The 19412-nt window shown below is 47.0% G+C and overlaps 1 protein-coding gene and 1 long non-coding RNA gene across 2 annotated transcripts in view; both read right to left on the reverse strand.

The window, feature by feature from the left end:
* Nucleotides 1–421: 421 nt before the first annotated feature.
* ACADVL (acyl-CoA dehydrogenase very long chain) overlaps nt 422–19412 on the reverse strand; it is a 47753-nt gene continuing 28762 nt past the window's right edge. The window contains exons 8-20 of the mRNA XM_075194452.1: nt 18927–19056; nt 10054–10176; nt 9139–9337; nt 8718–8822; nt 8537–8623; nt 7871–7933; nt 6149–6250; nt 5472–5569; nt 3350–3422; nt 2878–2950; nt 2667–2739; nt 755–830; nt 422–680 (exon numbers count right to left, since the gene is read on the reverse strand). Coding sequence (XP_075050553.1) covers nt 540–680; nt 755–830; nt 2667–2739; nt 2878–2950; nt 3350–3422; nt 5472–5569; nt 6149–6250; nt 7871–7933; nt 8537–8623; nt 8718–8822; nt 9139–9337; nt 10054–10176; nt 18927–19056 — 1343 coding nt within the window. The 3' untranslated portion in view covers nt 422–539. The remainder of the gene's footprint in view (nt 681–754; nt 831–2666; nt 2740–2877; nt 2951–3349; nt 3423–5471; nt 5570–6148; nt 6251–7870; nt 7934–8536; nt 8624–8717; nt 8823–9138; nt 9338–10053; nt 10177–18926; nt 19057–19412) is intronic.
* On the reverse strand, nt 3429–5048 carry LOC142133268 (uncharacterized). Its single transcript, XR_012686734.1, has 3 exons — nt 5007–5048; nt 4288–4404; nt 3429–3927 (listed from the first exon to the last, which is right to left on the reverse strand). It is a non-coding gene; the product is annotated as an uncharacterized LOC142133268 (long non-coding RNA).

The raw sequence follows: 19412 nt of genomic DNA on the forward strand, positions 1-19412 counted from the left end.
ACAGTCGTCTTGGCTGATTTGCACATATGTGAGGGATCTGTATATAAAAAGTAGGGAGGGCTTAGTCTCCCTGCCGGTTATAGTTTGCAGCTTCTGGAACCTGACGAGCTCCTGTGCTCTGTATCTTGATTATTGGACTCCCGTGTTTGACCCTTGGCTTCGTTCTGGACTTTGATTCTCTGCCTGTGGCCCCCTGACCTCTGCTACATTTCCGGACTCTCCTTGTTTGCTGATTAAACTCTTACCAGCCGGTGTTAGGAACAAAGCATGCATCCGACTGTCTTCTATCATCAAGATGAGCTAAGCGGCCAAACGTTCATCCAGAAAATGCCTCAGATCCTGACCATCGGATATTTATAATCATAGATTGCGCTGGAAAAAAGGCCCTAATGTCACAAACATTAATACCCAGGACCACAGATTTTGTACACAATTTATTTATGGCACAGGTGGTGAAACATTTAAGGCAGTTGTGAGCTCAGACACAATTTACAATTTTGGAACTGAAATATAAGCCTCTTCCAGCGCCTAACCACCACTCAGAACCCTAACGGATGTGCAGCCACCACGCCGCCATTCTCAATCAGTGCCGATGAGACGGAGCGCAAGTTCCTGAACAGGGCGGCTCCCCCACCGCTGCTGTGCATGCTCTGCAGTCTGTCACGCACGCGGACCGCGGCCTGGAAAACAGAAAGAGAAAGCTGCAGACTACATTAAACCTGTACAGGACAACATACGATGTGATGAAACTTACCTCCGAGCACCAAATGTCACAGAGAATCTTTTCATGAACAGCAGTGGGGAGACCGTGGGAGAGAGAGCGGGATGACCTGCGAGGAATAGGAGGCAGCGAGTGAGCTGGTCTGTGTAGGAAACTTATCCTTCTCTAGATCGTATAAAACCAGAAGGACCTCCAAGTAACTGGCTCTGCTCTCTTCTGTATCACCCCGTATCCACAGAGTTAACGAGTTGGGTATCATCCAGACATACCCTATATTGTGCTACTCTCTAATAAGGAATATATCTGTATAAAAGGAGGATAATGTCTATTCCTGAATGATGTTAGATACTGGTAGCCACATCATACAGTATAATTTCTATACCGCTCCTACCTGTCCGTGCAACACGTGTGCTAACGTACATATCACCAATACAGACAATGACAGTGTGGACTGATGAGAACAGAATGATTTTCCTAGCGCACATTGTATGGACACCCGTTATTGGGCTAAATTCTGAAACCTTAGAAACACAATACAGGTAAACGGAACTTAAGGACTGATTTTTGTAACAGAGATATATATATTGTCTGGATCGGTGACTTAGGATGCTGCGCACGGGTTTAATCTGTTGGCTGCAGGAACAAGTGTCTCACACAAACAAGGATCTGTAGTAATAATGGTTATTGCCTCATAAGAGCTGTTGTTGTAGGTGCGCACAGCACTAGAAGGTAGTAATTGTGGACAGTTTACACAGGCTACCAGCCTTACTCTTATACAGCTTCTACAGCCAGGGCTGGAAGCGGGTAAACCAGTCCCCTTAACCATTGATGAGGGTCAGCCTGGTCACTTTACTGACCCCCTCCTGGCACTGGGCTGGGGCTCTTATTTCTTGATCTCCAAGGTGTTATCTCTGCGTTCTAGCGCTAGTTTCCAGCCGCCACCTCTGAGCCAGGATGTTTGGAGCCAGATCTTGGGGTATAGCTAATGTGATGGCAGAAGAACAGGGACCAGAAGCCTAGAACTTGTAAGACCACCAGGAGAGAGGAATCAGCACTTCCTAAGCACTGGTCCTCGGACTCATAGGAGGAGATCATACAACTTCATTGGATAACTCTAACCCCATTTCTTTGCTTCCCTTATGTAACTTACTATAGAACACTACATTTTCCTGTCAGCTTCTTAGATAATTAGGATGAAAGTGAAATCCATAAACCAATGCTGGACATCTATATTTATTTCATGAACATAACTAAATCATAAAGACACCTGGGGGTATATTTACTAAACTGCGGGTTGCCTATAGCAACCAATCAGATTCTAGTTAGAATTTATATAGTGCATTCTACAAAATGACAGCTAGAATCTGATTGGTTGCCATCTGCAACAAAAAAAGCAAAAAGCAAAAAAAGTAGTACGTTTTCTCCTGCAAAAATTGTTACAATACAAGGGGTGCAAATTTGTTTATTATTTTGCACATAAGGAAAACACTGGCTGCTTTTTCATGTACCACACAAATACTCCATAGCTTTGCTTTTACACTTAAATTTAACGTTGATCTAAGACATTACCCCAACTATAAATCTGTCCCCACATTTTACATTGACCTCCCCCTCCAATGAACATGGTTTTGCCCAGATACAAAGCTACCCCTTGTTTTTTGCTTTACTTTCCTTAATGACTCGGGCCCTTAGTGTCCATCTTTCCCTATTGCCCTTGCGGTCCTCCGAGGTTTCACACCACCATTGTGTCCTCTGTTCTTCCGTGATCCCCACCTCTGGAGTCATCTCATCTTCTTTATAAACTATCCTGACTCCCCCACTGCTATTCTATGTATGTGCTGTAACCAGACCTGTACTTTCCTTTTCTAAATTATTTAAATACAGTCTGACAATCTGACTGTAGCACCTTTTTCCTGTGCATCCGTTTGAATAAATGTAACATTACCTGGATAACACCACAATCATCGCATACAGGTCGATGGCGCAGTCAGCGATTCTCTGCAGAACAAACTGTTCATCTGTAAAGAAACATATTAAACGTATTACACGTCATGCAGTGGACAGACAACAAGCAACTGGCACATACTAGACTATAACTCTTGTACGATACAATCCGGGGCCACTTCTACCAAATACCAGAGGATAGCAGATCGTACCCACAATCCTGTTGCCGTATTTCAAAAGCAGCTCCTCTACTGCACAGCCAAACTCTTCCAGAGCATGGACAGCCTAAAAGAGAAGAAAGATGGATGACATGAGCCAAACTCTCCACCAATGTCTTCCGTGCACTCGCTCTCTCCCCCCCCCACCCCCCAGGGCCACTGCGAGCTCGCTCTCTCCCAAGGGCCACCGCTCGCACGCTCCCCCCCTCCTGGGCCGCCGCAAGCTCGCTCCTCTTCAAGGGCCACCGCTTGCACTCCCCCCCCCCCCCCCCCCCCACCAGGGCGGCTGCAAGCTAGCTCCCCCCCAAGGGCCACGGCTCGCACACTCCAGGGTCGCCATACTGCATACACTGTACATTCACCAGTGCAGGCGGCCATACTCATGTATACATTTTACAATATAGTTTACAGCCCTTGCTGCCATATTGTTCGTGATATCCCCTCTACTCCTGGCCACCTCTCTCACCAGTTCTGCACTCTTCTCAACCTCAGGATGGACATGTCCCTTTAGAGTGAGTCCTGTACCAAGACCAGCCCTTCTGTGGGGTGAGAGAAAGAATATTATCTTATTAAACATACAAAGTAGATTCAAAGATTCATACTCCATAAAATTCAATAGCAATAATGTAAATAATAAAATGTTAAATCATGAAGTATATAACCCATTTTATGGTGTAATTTGATTGCCTACCTCACCTAACCTGCTCTACCTCTCCCACTCTCACCTCCTTGCTCTCCTCATCCCATCTCCCGCTCTCACCTTCATGCTCTCCTCATCCTGTCTCCCGCTTTCACCTTCGTGCTCTCCTCATCCCATCTCCCACTCTCACCTCCTTGCTCTCCTCATCCTATCTCCCACTCCCACCTCCTTGCTCTCCTCATCCTGTCTCCCGCTTTCACCTTCGTGTCTCCTCATCCCATCTCCTGCTCTCACCTTCATTCTCTCTCTCGCTCTCACCTCTACACTGTCCTCATCCCATCTCCCGCTCTCACCTTCATGCTCTCCTCATTCTGTCTCTCGCTCTCACCTGTACACTCTCCTCTCTTATCTGTGTTATCCTCATCCCATCTCCTGCTCTCACCTTCGTGCTCTCCTCATCCTGTCTCCCGCACTCACCTCTAACACTGTCCTTATCCCATCTCCCGCTCTCACCTTCGTGCTCTCCTCATCCTGTCTCCGGCTCTCACCTCATCCTTCTCCTCATCCTGTCTCCTGCTCTCACCTCCACCTTCTCCTCATCCTGTCTCCACCTCTCACCTCTATAGTCTCCTTATCCTGTCTCCTGCTCTCACCTCCACCCTCTCCTCATCCTGTCTCCTGCTCCCACCTCCACCCTCTCCTCATTCTGTCTTCTGCTCTGACATCCGCATTCTCCTCATCCCATCTCCTGCTCTCACCTCCACCTTCTCCTCATCCCATCTCCTGCTCTCACCTTCATGCTCTCCTCATTCTGTCTCCCGCACTCACCTCTACACTCTCCTCATCCCATCTCCTGCTCTCACCTTTGTGCTCTCCTCATCCTGTCTCCGGCTCTCACCTCATCCTGTCTCTTGCTCTCACCTTTGTGTTCTCCTCATCCTGTCTCCTGCTCTCACCTCCACCTTCTCCTCATCCTGTCTCTTGCACTCACCTCATCCTGTCTCCACCTCTCACCTCCACCCTCTCCTCATTCTGTCTTCTGCTCTGACATCCGCATTCTTCTCATCCCCGTTCCAGCTATCACCTCCACCTTCCGTCTCCTGCTCTCGCCTCCACCCTCTCTTCATCCTGTCTCCCGCTCTCACCTCTACACTCTCCTCATCCTGTCTCCTGCTCTCACCTTCACCCTCTCCTCATCCTGTCTCCCGCTCTCACCTCCACCCTCTCCTCATCCTGTCTCTTGCTCCTACCTCCACCCTCTCCTCATTCTGTCTTCCGCTCTCACATCCGCATTCTCCTCATCCTAGTTCCAGCTCTCCCCTCCGTGCTCTCCTCACCCCATCTCCCCTCCGTGCTCTCCTCACCCCATCTCCCATCCGTGCTCTCCTCACCCCATCTCCCCTCTGTGCTCTCCTCATCCCGTCTCCCCTCTGTGCTCTCCTCATCCCGTCTACCCCTCTCACCTCCGTGCTCTCCTCATCACGTCTCCCCCTCTCACCTCTACACTGTCCTCATCCCGTCTCCCCTCTACACTCTCCTCATCCCATCTCCCCCTCTCACCTCTACACACTCCTCATCCCATCTCCCCCTCTCACCTCTGTGTTCTCCTCATCCTGTCTCCCCCTCTCATCTCTGTGCTCTCCTCATCCCGTCTCCCCCTCTCATCTCTGTGCTCTCCTCATCCCGTCTCCCCCTCTCACCTCTGTGCTCTCCTCATCCCGTCTCCCCCTCTCACCTCTGTGCTCTCCTCATCCCGTCTCCCCCTCTCATCTCCGTGCTCTCCTCATCCCGTCTCCCCCTCTCACCTCTACAATCTCCTCATCCCGTCTCCCCCTCTCACCTCTACACTCTCCTCATCCCGTCTCCCAATCTCATCTCTGTGCTATTCTGATCCAGTCTCTCCCTTTCATCTCCGCGGTCTCCTCATCCCCAGTCTCCCCCCTCTCACCTCCGCGCTCTTCTCATTCCCTCCATTACAAGTAATGGTGTATTGCTCAATGGACGACTCATTGCTTTCTGCAAAGCTTTCAGCTCCTTCCCGGCGTTCTACATAAAGGAGAAAAGTGTGAGGTGTTACTCGCAGTGAGTGGGTGTCTTACAATCACAATGTTTATTGTTCAGTGAATGAGTTTGTACAGCAGACTAAGGCCGGGTACACAATACAGATTTTTCACACAGGTATCGAGTCAGTCACACGATAATCGACCGTTCGGCCCGATCTAGCAGTAGTGTATACGCTCCAACGATGAACAATTATTGTTCCAAAGCTCATTGCATCGTTTCATTTGATTTTATAAACGGACTAAAAATCTCGTTCAACGGTGGAACAATGTGGTTTCAAATCTGCTATATGTACTAGTGTCCATAGATCTCCATAGAGCAGATGGACATGACAGATGAAGAGCACAGAACTGAAGGTAAATCGTGTAAGTGTGTATGTATGAATCAGCATGTTCAATGGGACTTTCAATTGTTGGTAACATTGTAACAGATATTGCATAGGAAGAAAATTTTTGTAGTGTGTACCCAGACTTACCACTGACATGCCATAGTCTTATTTTTTCACCATATAATTGTGCTACTGAAACCATGAAGCAAGTGGTGTAAAGTGGATGTCGGTGGTACCTGCAGTCCATGTAGTGATACGAAGAGCCTTAGGATGTCATTTGTTCCTTCAAAAATTCTGAAAATTCGCAGATCTCTGAGAACTCGTTCAACACCCCCATCCTGGCCACATAATGAGACAAGATGATGACCGGTCAGTTATTGCCGTGAACACGTACAGATATAATGAGGGCAAGTTGAATAAGAAACGTGTTTATAGAAAGAGATAATCGACATTATCCAGTCACCATGTGACAGTAACAATACATCAGCTTTTCTATGGTGCAGAATCTAGAATGAGGAGGGGTGGGCAATGAACAGAAGCCTAACGATTCAGAGGGGAAAATGCTCCATTACACACAACAATGTATTTTATCTTCATAATTTATCCATGAAGGTGGTAAGTTTTTGGATTAAATTGTCCTAAAACAATTTTATTAGGAGACATAAAAGAAAGAGTCATGAGATTGGGGTTGAGGAGAGCACAGATGGGAATGAGCTGAGAGAAGAATAATTGGGCGATGAGGAGAGATAACGGATGATTTGGAATGAGGAAAGCATGGAATGGAGGAGTCAGCAGATTGGGGTTGAGGAGAGCACAGATGGGGATGAGCTGTGAGAAGAATAATGGGGGAATGAGGAGAGATGACGGAGGATTTGGAATGAGGAAAGCATGGAATGGAGGAGTCAGGAGATCGGGGTTGAGGAGAGCACAGATGGGGATGAGCTGTGAGAAGAATAATGGGGGAATGAGGAGAGATGACGGAGGATTTGGAATGAGGAAAGCATGGAATGGAGGAGTCAGGAGATTGGGGTTGAGGAGAGCACAGATGGGGATGAGCTGTGAGAAGAATAATGGGGGAATGAGGAGAGATGAGATGACGGAGGATTTGGAGTGAGGAAAGCATGCAATGGAGAAGTCAGGAGATCGGGGTTGAGGAGAGCACAGATGGGGATGAGCTGTGAGAAGAATAATGGGGGAATGAGGAGATATGACGGAGGATTTGGAATGAGGAAAGTATGGAATGGAGGAGTCAGGAGATTGGGGTTGAGGAGAGCACAGATGGGGATGAGCTGTGAGAAGAATAATGGGGGAATGAGGAGAGATGACAGAGGATTTGGAATGAGGAAAGCATGCAATGGAGAAGTCAAGAGATTGGGGTTGAGGAGAGCACAGATGGGGATGGGCTGTGAGAAGAATAATGGGGGAATGAGGAGAGATGACGGAGGATTTGGAATGAGGAAAGCATGGAATGGAGAAGTCAGGAGATTGGGGTTGAGGAGAGCACAGTTGGGGATGAGCTGTGAGAAGAATAATGGGGGAATGAGGAGAGATGACGGAGGATTTGGAATGAGGAAAGCATGGAATGGAGAAGTCAGGAGATTGGGGTTGAGGAGAGCACAGATGGGGATGGGCTGTGAGAAGAATAATGGGGGAATGAGGAGAGATGACGGAGGATTTGGAATGAGGAAAGCATGGAATGGAGAAGTCAGGAGATTGGGGTTGAGGAGAGCACAGTTGGGGATGAGCTGTGAGAAGAATAATGGGGGAATAACGAAAGATAGAGAAGGATTTTCAGTGAGGAAAGCATGGAATGGAAGAGTTGAGAGAAAGTGTACAGGGGGGAGAGCTCGGAGAAATAGAATATAGGGGTGGGCTTCATACAACAGTAATTAGGGTGTGTGAATGAATATGAAGTCAAAGGTTTATCGAAAGACAAATGGAATCACTATAGATATTACCTTCATAAACCCTGTTCCTCCCAGTATCTGAATACATTCATCAGTCACCGACCATGCTGCCTCCTGTGGAAGAGAGAACATGTTTAAACACCTACACACGGGACAACTGCCGTGGACTAGACAGCAGTGTAAATATGTAATTACGTATGATGCTATATTTTTCTTTTGGATGGAGGAGAAAGATCTTCCACGCATGATCATGGATGGGACCAGGAGTCTGAGGCAGCTGTAACGCCTCACACAGGATGAGTAGAAGTGAGGTCACTGTCCACATGCAGCAGATGCCAGACGCTCACTTGCCCCTCACTTCCGCAGTTGGAGAAGCTCTGGGGGTGTCATCCCATAATAGGGTGTAAACGAGCTCCAGTTCTGACTGAGGGGACAGGGGGAGGGCCGCCACGGTCTGTAAATAAAAAGAAGGCCGAGTCTCTAGCCACTGAATCCCCACAAAGTAACTGCTGTTCAGTATAACCCGCAGCACGTCTGGGGCGACTGACCGGGCAGGAAATGAAGCCTGGTGGTCAGGATAGGTATACACCTTGACCACATTAAAGGGTTGAATTCTCTCAGTGATGATTTTCTGATCTCACCTGCTGGAAGTTGGATGAATCATCTACAACTACTCTATGTAAAACATGAACCTACAGACTTCACAAGAACGCTCACCGAACCAAAGACTTTGCTGATCGCGGCTTCTATCTGGAAGTCCTTTGCTCCGGAGTCCATGTTTGCGCTAATCATGTATGCCATAGACTGGAGGAGAAAGGGAGAGGTTAGTTCCTGTATGTATGTGTGTATATACATACACACAGGACTGTCACTGGGGACACGGATAGGAATACGGTACCTCGGTAACATACTGTAGGACTGCCATGCGTGCCAGCTTTTCTTGGATGACTCCAAAGTTGTGAAGTTTATTTCCAAACTGGGTGCGATTGGTGGCATGTTCCACCTGTTGTCAGAAAGGCAATCTCTACAATAAGCATTATATTACCCTGTACTCCAATCATACCACACCCATCCCAATATCACATTTACATAACTGTATGTTACTCCATATAGCCCCTCCCTCTAACTCTTCCTAATACTCCATATACCCCCTCCCTATTACTTATAGCCCCTCCCTCTAACTCTTCCTAATACTCCATATACCCCCTGCCCAATACATAAAGCCCCTCCCTATTACATCATATAAGCATTCCCACTACAACATACATCCCTGCTCCCATGTCTCCCCCTCTAGTGGTGGCAGTTGGCACTACACTTACTGCTTTTTGGATCATTCCTTTCATGGTGCCAGACAGGGCGGCAGCCATTCCGAAACGTCCATTGTTGAGTATGTTCATGGCCACCTTGAATCCGTTACCTTCACCCCCGAGTACGTTCTCCGCAGGGACACGGACGTCATCAAAGTGTAGAGCAGCCGTGTTACTGGCCCGGATACCTAGCTTCTTGTCCGGTGGGCCACTAGGTGACAGGGGACACAACACTTGTTAGGGGACAGACAGAGAGACAGCGAGAGACAGAGAGAGACAGAGAGAGACAGAGAGAGACAGCGAGAGAGAGAGACAGCGAGAGAGAGAGACAGCGAGAGAGAGAGACAGCGAGAGAGAGAGACAGCGAGAGAGAGAGACAGCGAGAGAGAGAGACAGCGAGAGAGAGAGACAGAGAAATTGCATAGACAGATAATGTAGACATATAGAGGAAGGAGACAGTGTAATTACAGCAGGAGGAGAGCAGGGTCGTGGAGATAAATAGGTTCAGTGAATACAGATACTCGGATGAATATTCAATGACCGGCGAAGTCTGGCTGTGCACATTGTCAGCCATTACGGTAGGGAATCTCTGCTTTTTCCCTCGACCCTCTATGGAGCGGCGATTCCAGCCAGAACATTGATTCATCTCCATGGATGTTCCACAGACACATCGGGCTGAATTGGATCTCCCCCTCAGGGTCCATAAACTACCCTAGATTATTATTTACTATCTACATCGCTGCCATCACCACTGAACTGTCTTTGCTCTTAGTACACAAGAGCTGTTTATTAGGCTTTACCATCCGGATCACACCACGCTGCCCTGTCTGCAATGTCAGTATATCATATACCCGCTTACAGTCATTAGACTCTGGCAGCGATGGCAGAGGATTCAGTATGTACCCTCCCTGCCCCCCAATCACTCACTGCGTCACCCCTTCTCCTCTCTCCACAATAAACGCTGTGATCTTCTCTCTCATCTCCCCACTAGACGGGTCCGGAACTTGGGATCTCGCAAAGACAGTAAATAAGTCTGCAATACCCCCATTGCTGAAAGAGAGGAGAGTACAGAATTATAGCTCATAGTAACTTATCTCAGCAGGTATCAGAGCCGAGTCCTAAGGCCTCCCCATGAGCACCGCCCTCATATCAGCCAACCACAATTCCTGATCAGACAAGTATGTGTACATAGATATATTATATAGCCCTCACCCCTACTGCAATAACCAGACTGAAAAATAGAAAAACATTTACACAAACCACCAAAATGAAGATACATAAAATAATTTCATTAAAAAAAGCAGCTAAATCGCAATTATCATTAAACCCAGATGGAATTTCGAAAAACAAAATCCTGAAATGCGTAGATGCCAACACGGATTGAGGTCTGTATGCTAAAAGTTTGTAAGTGTGAAGATTTTACTTTACTCATTGTATCGCTGTAATAAAATACATCTTCATCTGCTGGAAGCATTCTCTGACTCTATAACTGTCCAGCGCGCTGCGACCTGTGTGCCGGTGTTTGGGGCGAAACGCGCTGCAGCATTGTTGCAAGAATCTGCACTGGCAGAGTTACACATTGCAGATGGTGTTGAAGGTAAAATATGCAGATGACACAAAGATATGCAACATGGTAGACACACCAGGAGGGGTAAAACAAATGGTTGATGATCTAGATCAGTGTTTCCCAACTCCAGTCCTCAGGGACCCCAATCAGGGCAGATTCTCCAGGTCACAAGTAAAATAATTATACCCCCTGTGGATCCTTCACAATGTGTCAGTTAGTAATGATTACACCTGTGCTCCAGCAAAGAGATATGGAAAACATGGACTGTTAGGGGTCCCCGAGGACTGGAGTTGGGAAACACTGATCTAGATAGACTAGAGGAATGGTCAAGAGAGGGGCAACTACAGTTTAATGCCCAAAAAATGCAAAATCATACACTTGGGTCTCAACAGTCCAAAGGCTAAATATAATATTAACGGCACTATAATGGAGACTACTGAGGAGGAAAGGGATCTAGGAGTCACTATTTCAGGTGACATAAAGGCAGGTAAGTAATGTAACAAAGCAATGAGGAAGACAAGTCAGATGCTTGGTTGTATAGGGAGAGGAATCAGTAGCAGAAAGAAGTAATAATACCACTGTATAGGTCATTGGTACGGCCTCATCTAGATACTGTGTTCAGTTCTGGAGGCCATATCTCCAGAAGGGTATAAATACATTAGAGACTCTAGAAAGAAGGGCAACTAAAATGGTGCATGGTCTACAGCACAACACTTACCTGGAAAGACTAAAAGATCTTAATATGTATAGTTTTGAGCAGAGAAGGATAAGGGGGACATGATAGAAACTTTTATATATATGAAGGGTTATAACAAGGTGCAGGAGGGAAACATTCTACAAAATAAGAGAAGTATTAGGACACGAGGACATGTACTGACACTGGGGGGAAGAGAAGTATTAGAACACGAGGACATGTACTGACACTAGGGGGGGGGGGAGAGAAGTATTAGAACACGAGGACATGTACTGACACTGGGGGGGAAGAGAAGTATTAGAACATGAGGACATGTACTGACACTGGGGGGAAGAGAAGTATTAGGACACGAGGACATGTACTGACACTGGGGGGAAGAGAAGTATTAGAACACGAGGACATGTACTGACACTGGAGGGAAGAGAGAAGTATTAGAACACAAGGACATGTACTGACACTGGAGGGAAGAGAAGTATTCGAACACGAGGACATGTACTGACACTGGGGGGGGAAGAGAAGTATTAGGACACGAGGACATGTACTGACACTGGGGGGGGAAGAGAAGTATTAGAACACGAGGACATGTACTGACACTGGGGGGAAGAGAAGTATTAGGACATGAGGACATGTACTGACACTGGGGGGGGAAGAGAAGTATTAGAACACGAGGACATGTACTGACACTGGGGGGAAGAGAAGTATTAGGACACGAGGACATGTACTGACACTGGGGGGGGAAGAGAAGTATTAGAACACGAGGACATGTACTGACACTGGGGGGAAGAGAAGTATTAGAACACGAGGACATGCACTGACACTGGGGGAAGAGAAGTATTAGAACACGAGGACATGTACTGACACTGGGGGGAAGAGAAGTATTAGGACACGAGGACATGTACTGACACTGGGGGGAAGAGAAGTATTAGAACACAAGGACATGTACTGACACTGGGGGGAAGAGAAGTATTAGAACACGAGGACATGTACTGACACTGGGGGGGGGAAGAGAAGTATTAGAACACGAGGACATGTACTGACACTGGGGGGAAGAGAAGTATTAGAACACAAGGACATGTACTGACACTGGGGGGAAGAGAAGTATTAGGACACGAGGACATGTACTGACACTGGGGGGAAGAGAAGTATTAGAACACAAGGACATGTACTGACACTGGGGGGAAGAGAAGTATTAGAACACAAGGACATGTACTGACACTGGGGGGAAGAGAAGTATTAGAACACGAGGACATGTACTGACACTGGGGGGGAGAAGTATTAGGACACGAGGACATGTACTGACACTGGGGGGAAGAGAAGTATTAGAACACGAGGACATGTACTGACACTGGGGGGGGAAGAGAAGTATTAGAACACGAGGACATGTACTGACACTGGGGGAAGAGAAGTATTAGAACACAAGGACATGTACTGACACTGGGGGGAAGAGAAGTATTAGGACACGAGGACATGTACTGACACTGGGGGGAAGAGAAATATTAGGACACGAGGACATGTACTGACACTGGAGGGAAGAGAAGTATTAGGACACGAGGACATGTACTGACACTGGGGGAAGAGAAGTATTAGGGGACACGAGGACATGTACTGACACTGGGGGGGGAAGAGAAGTATTAGGACACGAGGACATGTACTGACACTGGGGGGAAGAGAAGTATTAGAACACGAGGACATGTACTGACACTGGGGGGAAGAGAAGTATTAGAACACGAGGACATGTACTGACACTGGGGGGAGAGAAGTATTAGAACACGAGGACATGTACTGACACTGGGGGGAAGAGAAGTATTAGAACACGAGGACATGTACTGACACTGGGGGGAAGAGAAGTATTAGAACACGAGGACATGTACTGACACTGGGGGGAAGAGAAGTATTAGAACACGAGGACATGTACTGACACTGGGGGGAAGAGAAGTATTAGAACACGAGGACATGCACTGACACTGAGGGGAAGAGAAGTATTAGAACACGAGGACATGTACTGACACTGGGGGGAAGAGAAGTATTAGAACACAAGGACATGTACTGACACTGAGGGAAGAGAAGTATTAGAACACGAGGACATGTACTGACACTGAGGGAAGAGAAGTATTAGAACACGAGGACATGTACTGACACTGGGGGGAAGAGAAGTATTAGAACACAAGGACATGTACTGACACTGGGGGGAAGAGAAGTATTAGAACACGAGGACATGTACTGACACTAGGGGGAAGAGAAGTATTAGAACACGAGGACATGTACTGACACTGGGGGGAAGAGAAGTATTAGAACACAAGGACATGTACTGACACTGGGGGGAAGAGAAGTATTAGAACACGAGGACATGCACTGACACTGGAGGGAAGAGAAGTATTAGAACACGAGGACATGTACTGACACTGGGGGGAAGAGAAGTATTAGAACACGAGGACATGTACTGACACTGGGGGGAAGAGAAGTATTAGAACACGAGGACATGTACTGACACTGGGGGGAAGAGAAGTATTAGAACACGAGGACATGTACTGACACTGGGGGAAAGAGAAGTATTAGAACACGAGGACATGTACTGACACTGGGGGGAAGAGAAGTATTAGAACACGAGGACATGCACTGACACTGGGGGGAAGAGAAGTATTAGAACACGAGGACATGTACTGACACTGGGGGGAAGAGAAGTATTAGAACACGAGGACATGTACTGACACTGGGGGGAAGAGAAGTATTAGAACACAAGGACATGTACTGACACTGGGGGGAAGAGAAGTATTAGAACACGAGGACATGCACTGACACTGGGGGGAAGAGAAGTATTAGGACACGAGGACATGTACTGACACTGGGGGGAAGAGAAGTATTAGAACACGAGGACATGTACTGACACTGGGGGGAAGAGAAGTATTAGGACACGAGGACATGTACTGACACTGGGGGGGAAGAGAAGTATTAGAACACGAGGACATGTACTGACACTGGGGGAAGAGAAGTATTAGAACACAAGGACATGTACTGACACTGGGGGGAAGAGAAGTATTAGAACACGAGGACATGTACTGACACTGGGGGGAAGAGAAGTATTAGAACACGAGGACATGCACTGACACTGGTGGGAAGAGAAGTATTAGAACACGAGGACATGTACTGACACTGGGGGGAAGAGAAGTATTAGAACACGAGGACATGTACTGACACTGGGGGGAAGAGAAGTATTAGAACACAAGGACATGTACTGACACTGGGGGGAAGAGAAGTATTAGAACACGAGGACATGCACTGACACTGGAGGGAAGAGAAGTATTAAAACACGAGGACATGTACTGACACTGGTGGGAAGAGAAGTATTAGAACACGAGGACATGTACTGACACTGGGGGGAGAGAAGTATTAGAACACGAGGACATGTACTGACACTGGGGGGAAGAGAAGTATTAGAACACGAGGACATGTACTGACACTGGAGGGAAGAGAAGTATTAGAACACGAGGACATGTACTGACACTGGGGGGAAGAGAAGTATTAGAACACAAGGACATGTACTGACACTGGGGGGGAAGAGAAGTATTAGAACACGAGGACATGCACTGACACTGGAGGGAAGAGAAGTATTAGAACACGAGGACATGTACTGACACTGGTGGGAAGAGAAGTATTAGAACACGAGGACATGTACTGACACTGGGGGGAGAGAAGTATTAGAACACGAGGACATGTACTGACAATGGGGGGAAGAGAAGTATTAGAACACGAGGACATGTACTGACACTGGAGGGAAGAGAAGTAATAGAACACGAGGACATGCACTGACACTGGGGGGAAGAGAAGTATTAGAACACGAGGACATGTACTGACACTGGGGGGAGAGAAGTATTAGAACACGAGGACATGTACTGACACTGGGGGGAAGAGAAGTATTAGAACACGAGGACATGTACTGACACTGGAGGGAAGAGAAGTATTAGAACACGAGGACATGTACTGACACTGGGGGGAAGAGAAGTATTAGAACACGAGGACATGCACTGACACTGGGGGGAAGAGAAGTATTAGAACACGAGGACATGTACTGACACTGGGGGGAAGAGAAGTATTAGAACACGAGGACATGTACTGACACTGGGGGGAAGAGAAGTATTAGAACACAAGGACATGTACTGACACTGGGGGGGAAGAGAAGTATTAGAACACGAGGACATGCACTGACACTGGGGGGAAGAGAAGTATTAGAACACGAGGACATGTACTGACACTGGGGGAAAGAGAAGTATTAGAACATGAGGACATGTACTGACACTGGGGGAAAGAGAAGTATTAGAACATGAGGACATGTACTGACACTGGGGGGGGAAGAGAAGTATTAGAACACGAGGACATGCACTGACACTGGGGGAAAGAGAAGTATTAGAACACGAGGACATGTACTGACACTGGGGGGAAGAGAGGTATTAGAACACGAGGACATGCACTGACACTGGGGGGAAGAGAAGTATTAGAACACAAGGACATGTACTGACACTGGGAGGAAGAGAAGTATTAGAACACGAGGACATGTACTGACACTGGAGGGAAGAGAAGTATTAGAACACGAGGACATGTACTGACACTGGTGGGAAGAGAAGTATTAGAACACGAGGACATGTACTGACACTGGGGGAAGAGAAGTATTAGAACACGAGGACATGTACTGACACTGGGGGGGAAGAGAAGTAATAGAACACGAGGACATGCACTGACACTGGGGGGAAGAGAAGTATTAGGACATGAGGACATGTACTGACACTGGGGGGAAGAGAAGTATTAGGACACGAGGACATGTACTGACACTGGGGGGAAGAGAAGTATTAGAACACGAGGACATGTACTGACACTGGGGGGAAGAGAAGTATTAGAACACGAGGATATGTACTGACACTGGTGGGAAGAGAAGTATTAGAACACGAGGACATGTACTGACACTGGGGGGAGAGAAGTATTAGAACACGAGGACATGTACTGACAATGGGGGGAAGAGAAGTATTAGAACACGAGGACATGTACTGACACTGGAGGGAAGAGAAGTAATAGAACACGAGGACATGCACTGACACTGGGGGGAAGAGAAGTATTAGAACACGAGGACATGTACTGACACTGGGGGGAGAGAAGTATTAGAACACGAGGACATGTACTGACAATGGGGGGAAGAGAAGTATTAGAACACGAGGACATGTACTGACACTGGAGGGAAGAGAAGTAATAGAACACGAGGACATGCACTGACACTGGGGGGAAGAGAAGTATTAGAACACGAGGACATGTACTGACACTGGGGGGAGAGAAGTATTAGAACACGAGGACATGTACTGACACTGGGGGGAAGAGAAGTATTAGAACACGAGGACATGTACTGACACTGGAGGGAAGAGAAGTATTAGAACACGAGGACATGTACTGACACTGGGGGGAAGAGAAGTATTAGAACACGAGGACATGCACTGACACTGGGGGGAAGAGAAGTATTAGAACACGAGGACATGTACTGACACTGGGGGGAAGAGAAGTATTAGAACACGAGGACATGTACTGACACTGGGGGGAAGAGAAGTATTAGAACACAAGGACATGTACTGACACTGGGGGGGAAGAGAAGTATTAGAACACGAGGACATGCACTGACACTGGGGGGAAGAGAAGTATTAGAACACGAGGACATGTACTGACACTGGGGGAAAGAGAAGTATTAGAACATGAGGACATGTACTGACACTGGGGGAAAGAGAAGTATTAGAACATGAGGACATGTACTGACACTGGGGGGGGAAGAGAAGTATTAGAACACGAGGACATGCACTGACACTGGGGGAAAGAGAAGTATTAGAACACGAGGACATGTACTGACACTGGGGGGAAGAGAGGTATTAGAACACGAGGACATGCACTGACACTGGGGGGAAGAGAAGTATTAGAACACAAGGACATGTACTGACACTGGGAGGAAGAGAAGTATTAGAACACGAGGACATGTACTGACACTGGAGGGAAGAGAAGTATTAGAACACGAGGACATGTACTGACACTGGTGGGAAGAGAAGTATTAGAACACGAGGACATGTACTGACACTGGGGGAAGAGAAGTATTAGAACACGAGGACATGTACTGACACTGGGGGGGAAGAGAAGTAATAGAACACGAGGACATGCACTGACACTGGGGGGAAGAGAAGTATTAGGACATGAGGACATGTACTGACACTGGGGGGAAGAGAAGTATTAGGACACGAGGACATGTACTGACACTGGGGGGAAGAGAAGTATTAGAACACGAGGACATGTACTGACACTGGGGGGAAGAGAAGTATTAGAACACGAGGATATGTACTGACACTGGGGGGAAGAGAAGTATTAGAACACGAGGACATGTACTGACACTGGGGGGAAGAGAAGTATTAGAACACAAGGACATGTACTGACACTGGGGGAAGAGAAGTATTAGAACACGAGGACATGTACTGACACTGGGGGGAAGAGAAGTATTAGAACACGAGGACATGTACTGACACTGGGGGGAAGAGAAGTATTAGGACACGAGGACATGTACTGACACTGGGGGGAAGTAGGTTCAGAGGAAATCTGAGGTAACACTACTGCACAGAAAGGGTAGTGGATACGTGGAATAGTCTCCATCAGAGGTGGTAGGGGCTAATACATTAGAGCAATCTAAACATGCTTGGGATAGACATAAGGATATCCGTACAAAGAACTAAGGATCAAATATGGTTTGAGGTTACCATAGGTTATAAAATGGGCAGACTAGATGGGCCAAGCGGCTCTTATCTGCCGTCACATGTTTCTAAGATCCATGATGATGACACAGGCAGCACTATCTAGCTGGTTCTGATTGGCTGATTGCATAATGACCCGTCTAGCTGATAGTATTTCACCCTTTAGCATGGTGTCGATATTATACATATCATCTGTTAGATTACGGCCGTCTGCTCACATTACCTGTTATATGCATTGGAAACACTACAGGAAAGAGGATTCCAGACTTTTGCATTCACTAATAACACCGGGGTGTAATATGCATACCCGCAACAAAAATATCGCTGGATTTCAGGTATTTTGGACACACGCATGTAAGTACACTTTATTTGGAACACAATCTTTACAGGTAATGCAGCATACATGAAATGAGGCCCACTGTGATGTTCATCCTGTGCAACCACAAATTACGTTGTGTTTTTATATTGGGGTGGAACTAGCTTTCAATTTATTTAAACTGGATCACTAGAGATACACGTCGCACCTGTAAAAGAACAGGGGGTAAATGTATTAACTTCCGATTTCTGCAAGTCGCCCAAAATCGTTGACTTTGCAGGGGAAATTTAAAGTGGCGATGGCTTATAAAGGTAAACTTGTCTTTACAAGCCATCGCCGCTGTAAATTTCCTCTGGAAAGTCAACAATTTCCAGCGACCTCAATACAGTTACCCCCAGGTCACAATTATTGAAAAAGTAAATATTTTATGTACTTCACCAACAGACTGTAATAAGTCCTCACCTGATCCAGAGCTTCCCACCGGTGAGACTATAAAACTGTCCACAGGGACTTTTCTTTGCTGTAGTTCTGATGGATGCTGCATCGGACCCGCTGGATGGCTCAGTAAGACAGAAAGCAGCCACAGTTTCACCTGGATTAGTGGGTAAGAAACACAACATCCATATCTGCTGTTACTCTACCAAACTCCTCAATGATTGTTTATAAACAAAAAACAAAATAAAACACCTTACTCTCCATAGAAGTCTCACTCCAGGATAGTCCTTCTACCCTGGTTTTACCACACGTCTTTTATTCCCCCTCTCACCTTAGCTCAAACCTTGTCCCACTATCCCGTCTCTACCACACATCTTCTATTCCCCCTCTCACCTCAGTCCAGCTCTCGTCCCTCTATCCTGGCTCTACGATACATCTTCTATTCCCCCTCTCACCTCAGTCCAGTTCTTGTCCTTCTATCCTGGCTCTACGATACATCTTCTATTACCCCTC

This window comes from Mixophyes fleayi, unplaced genomic scaffold (genome assembly GCF_038048845.1).
Source record: "Mixophyes fleayi isolate aMixFle1 unplaced genomic scaffold, aMixFle1.hap1 Scaffold_376, whole genome shotgun sequence".
Taxonomy (NCBI): domain Eukaryota; kingdom Metazoa; phylum Chordata; class Amphibia; order Anura; family Limnodynastidae; genus Mixophyes; species Mixophyes fleayi.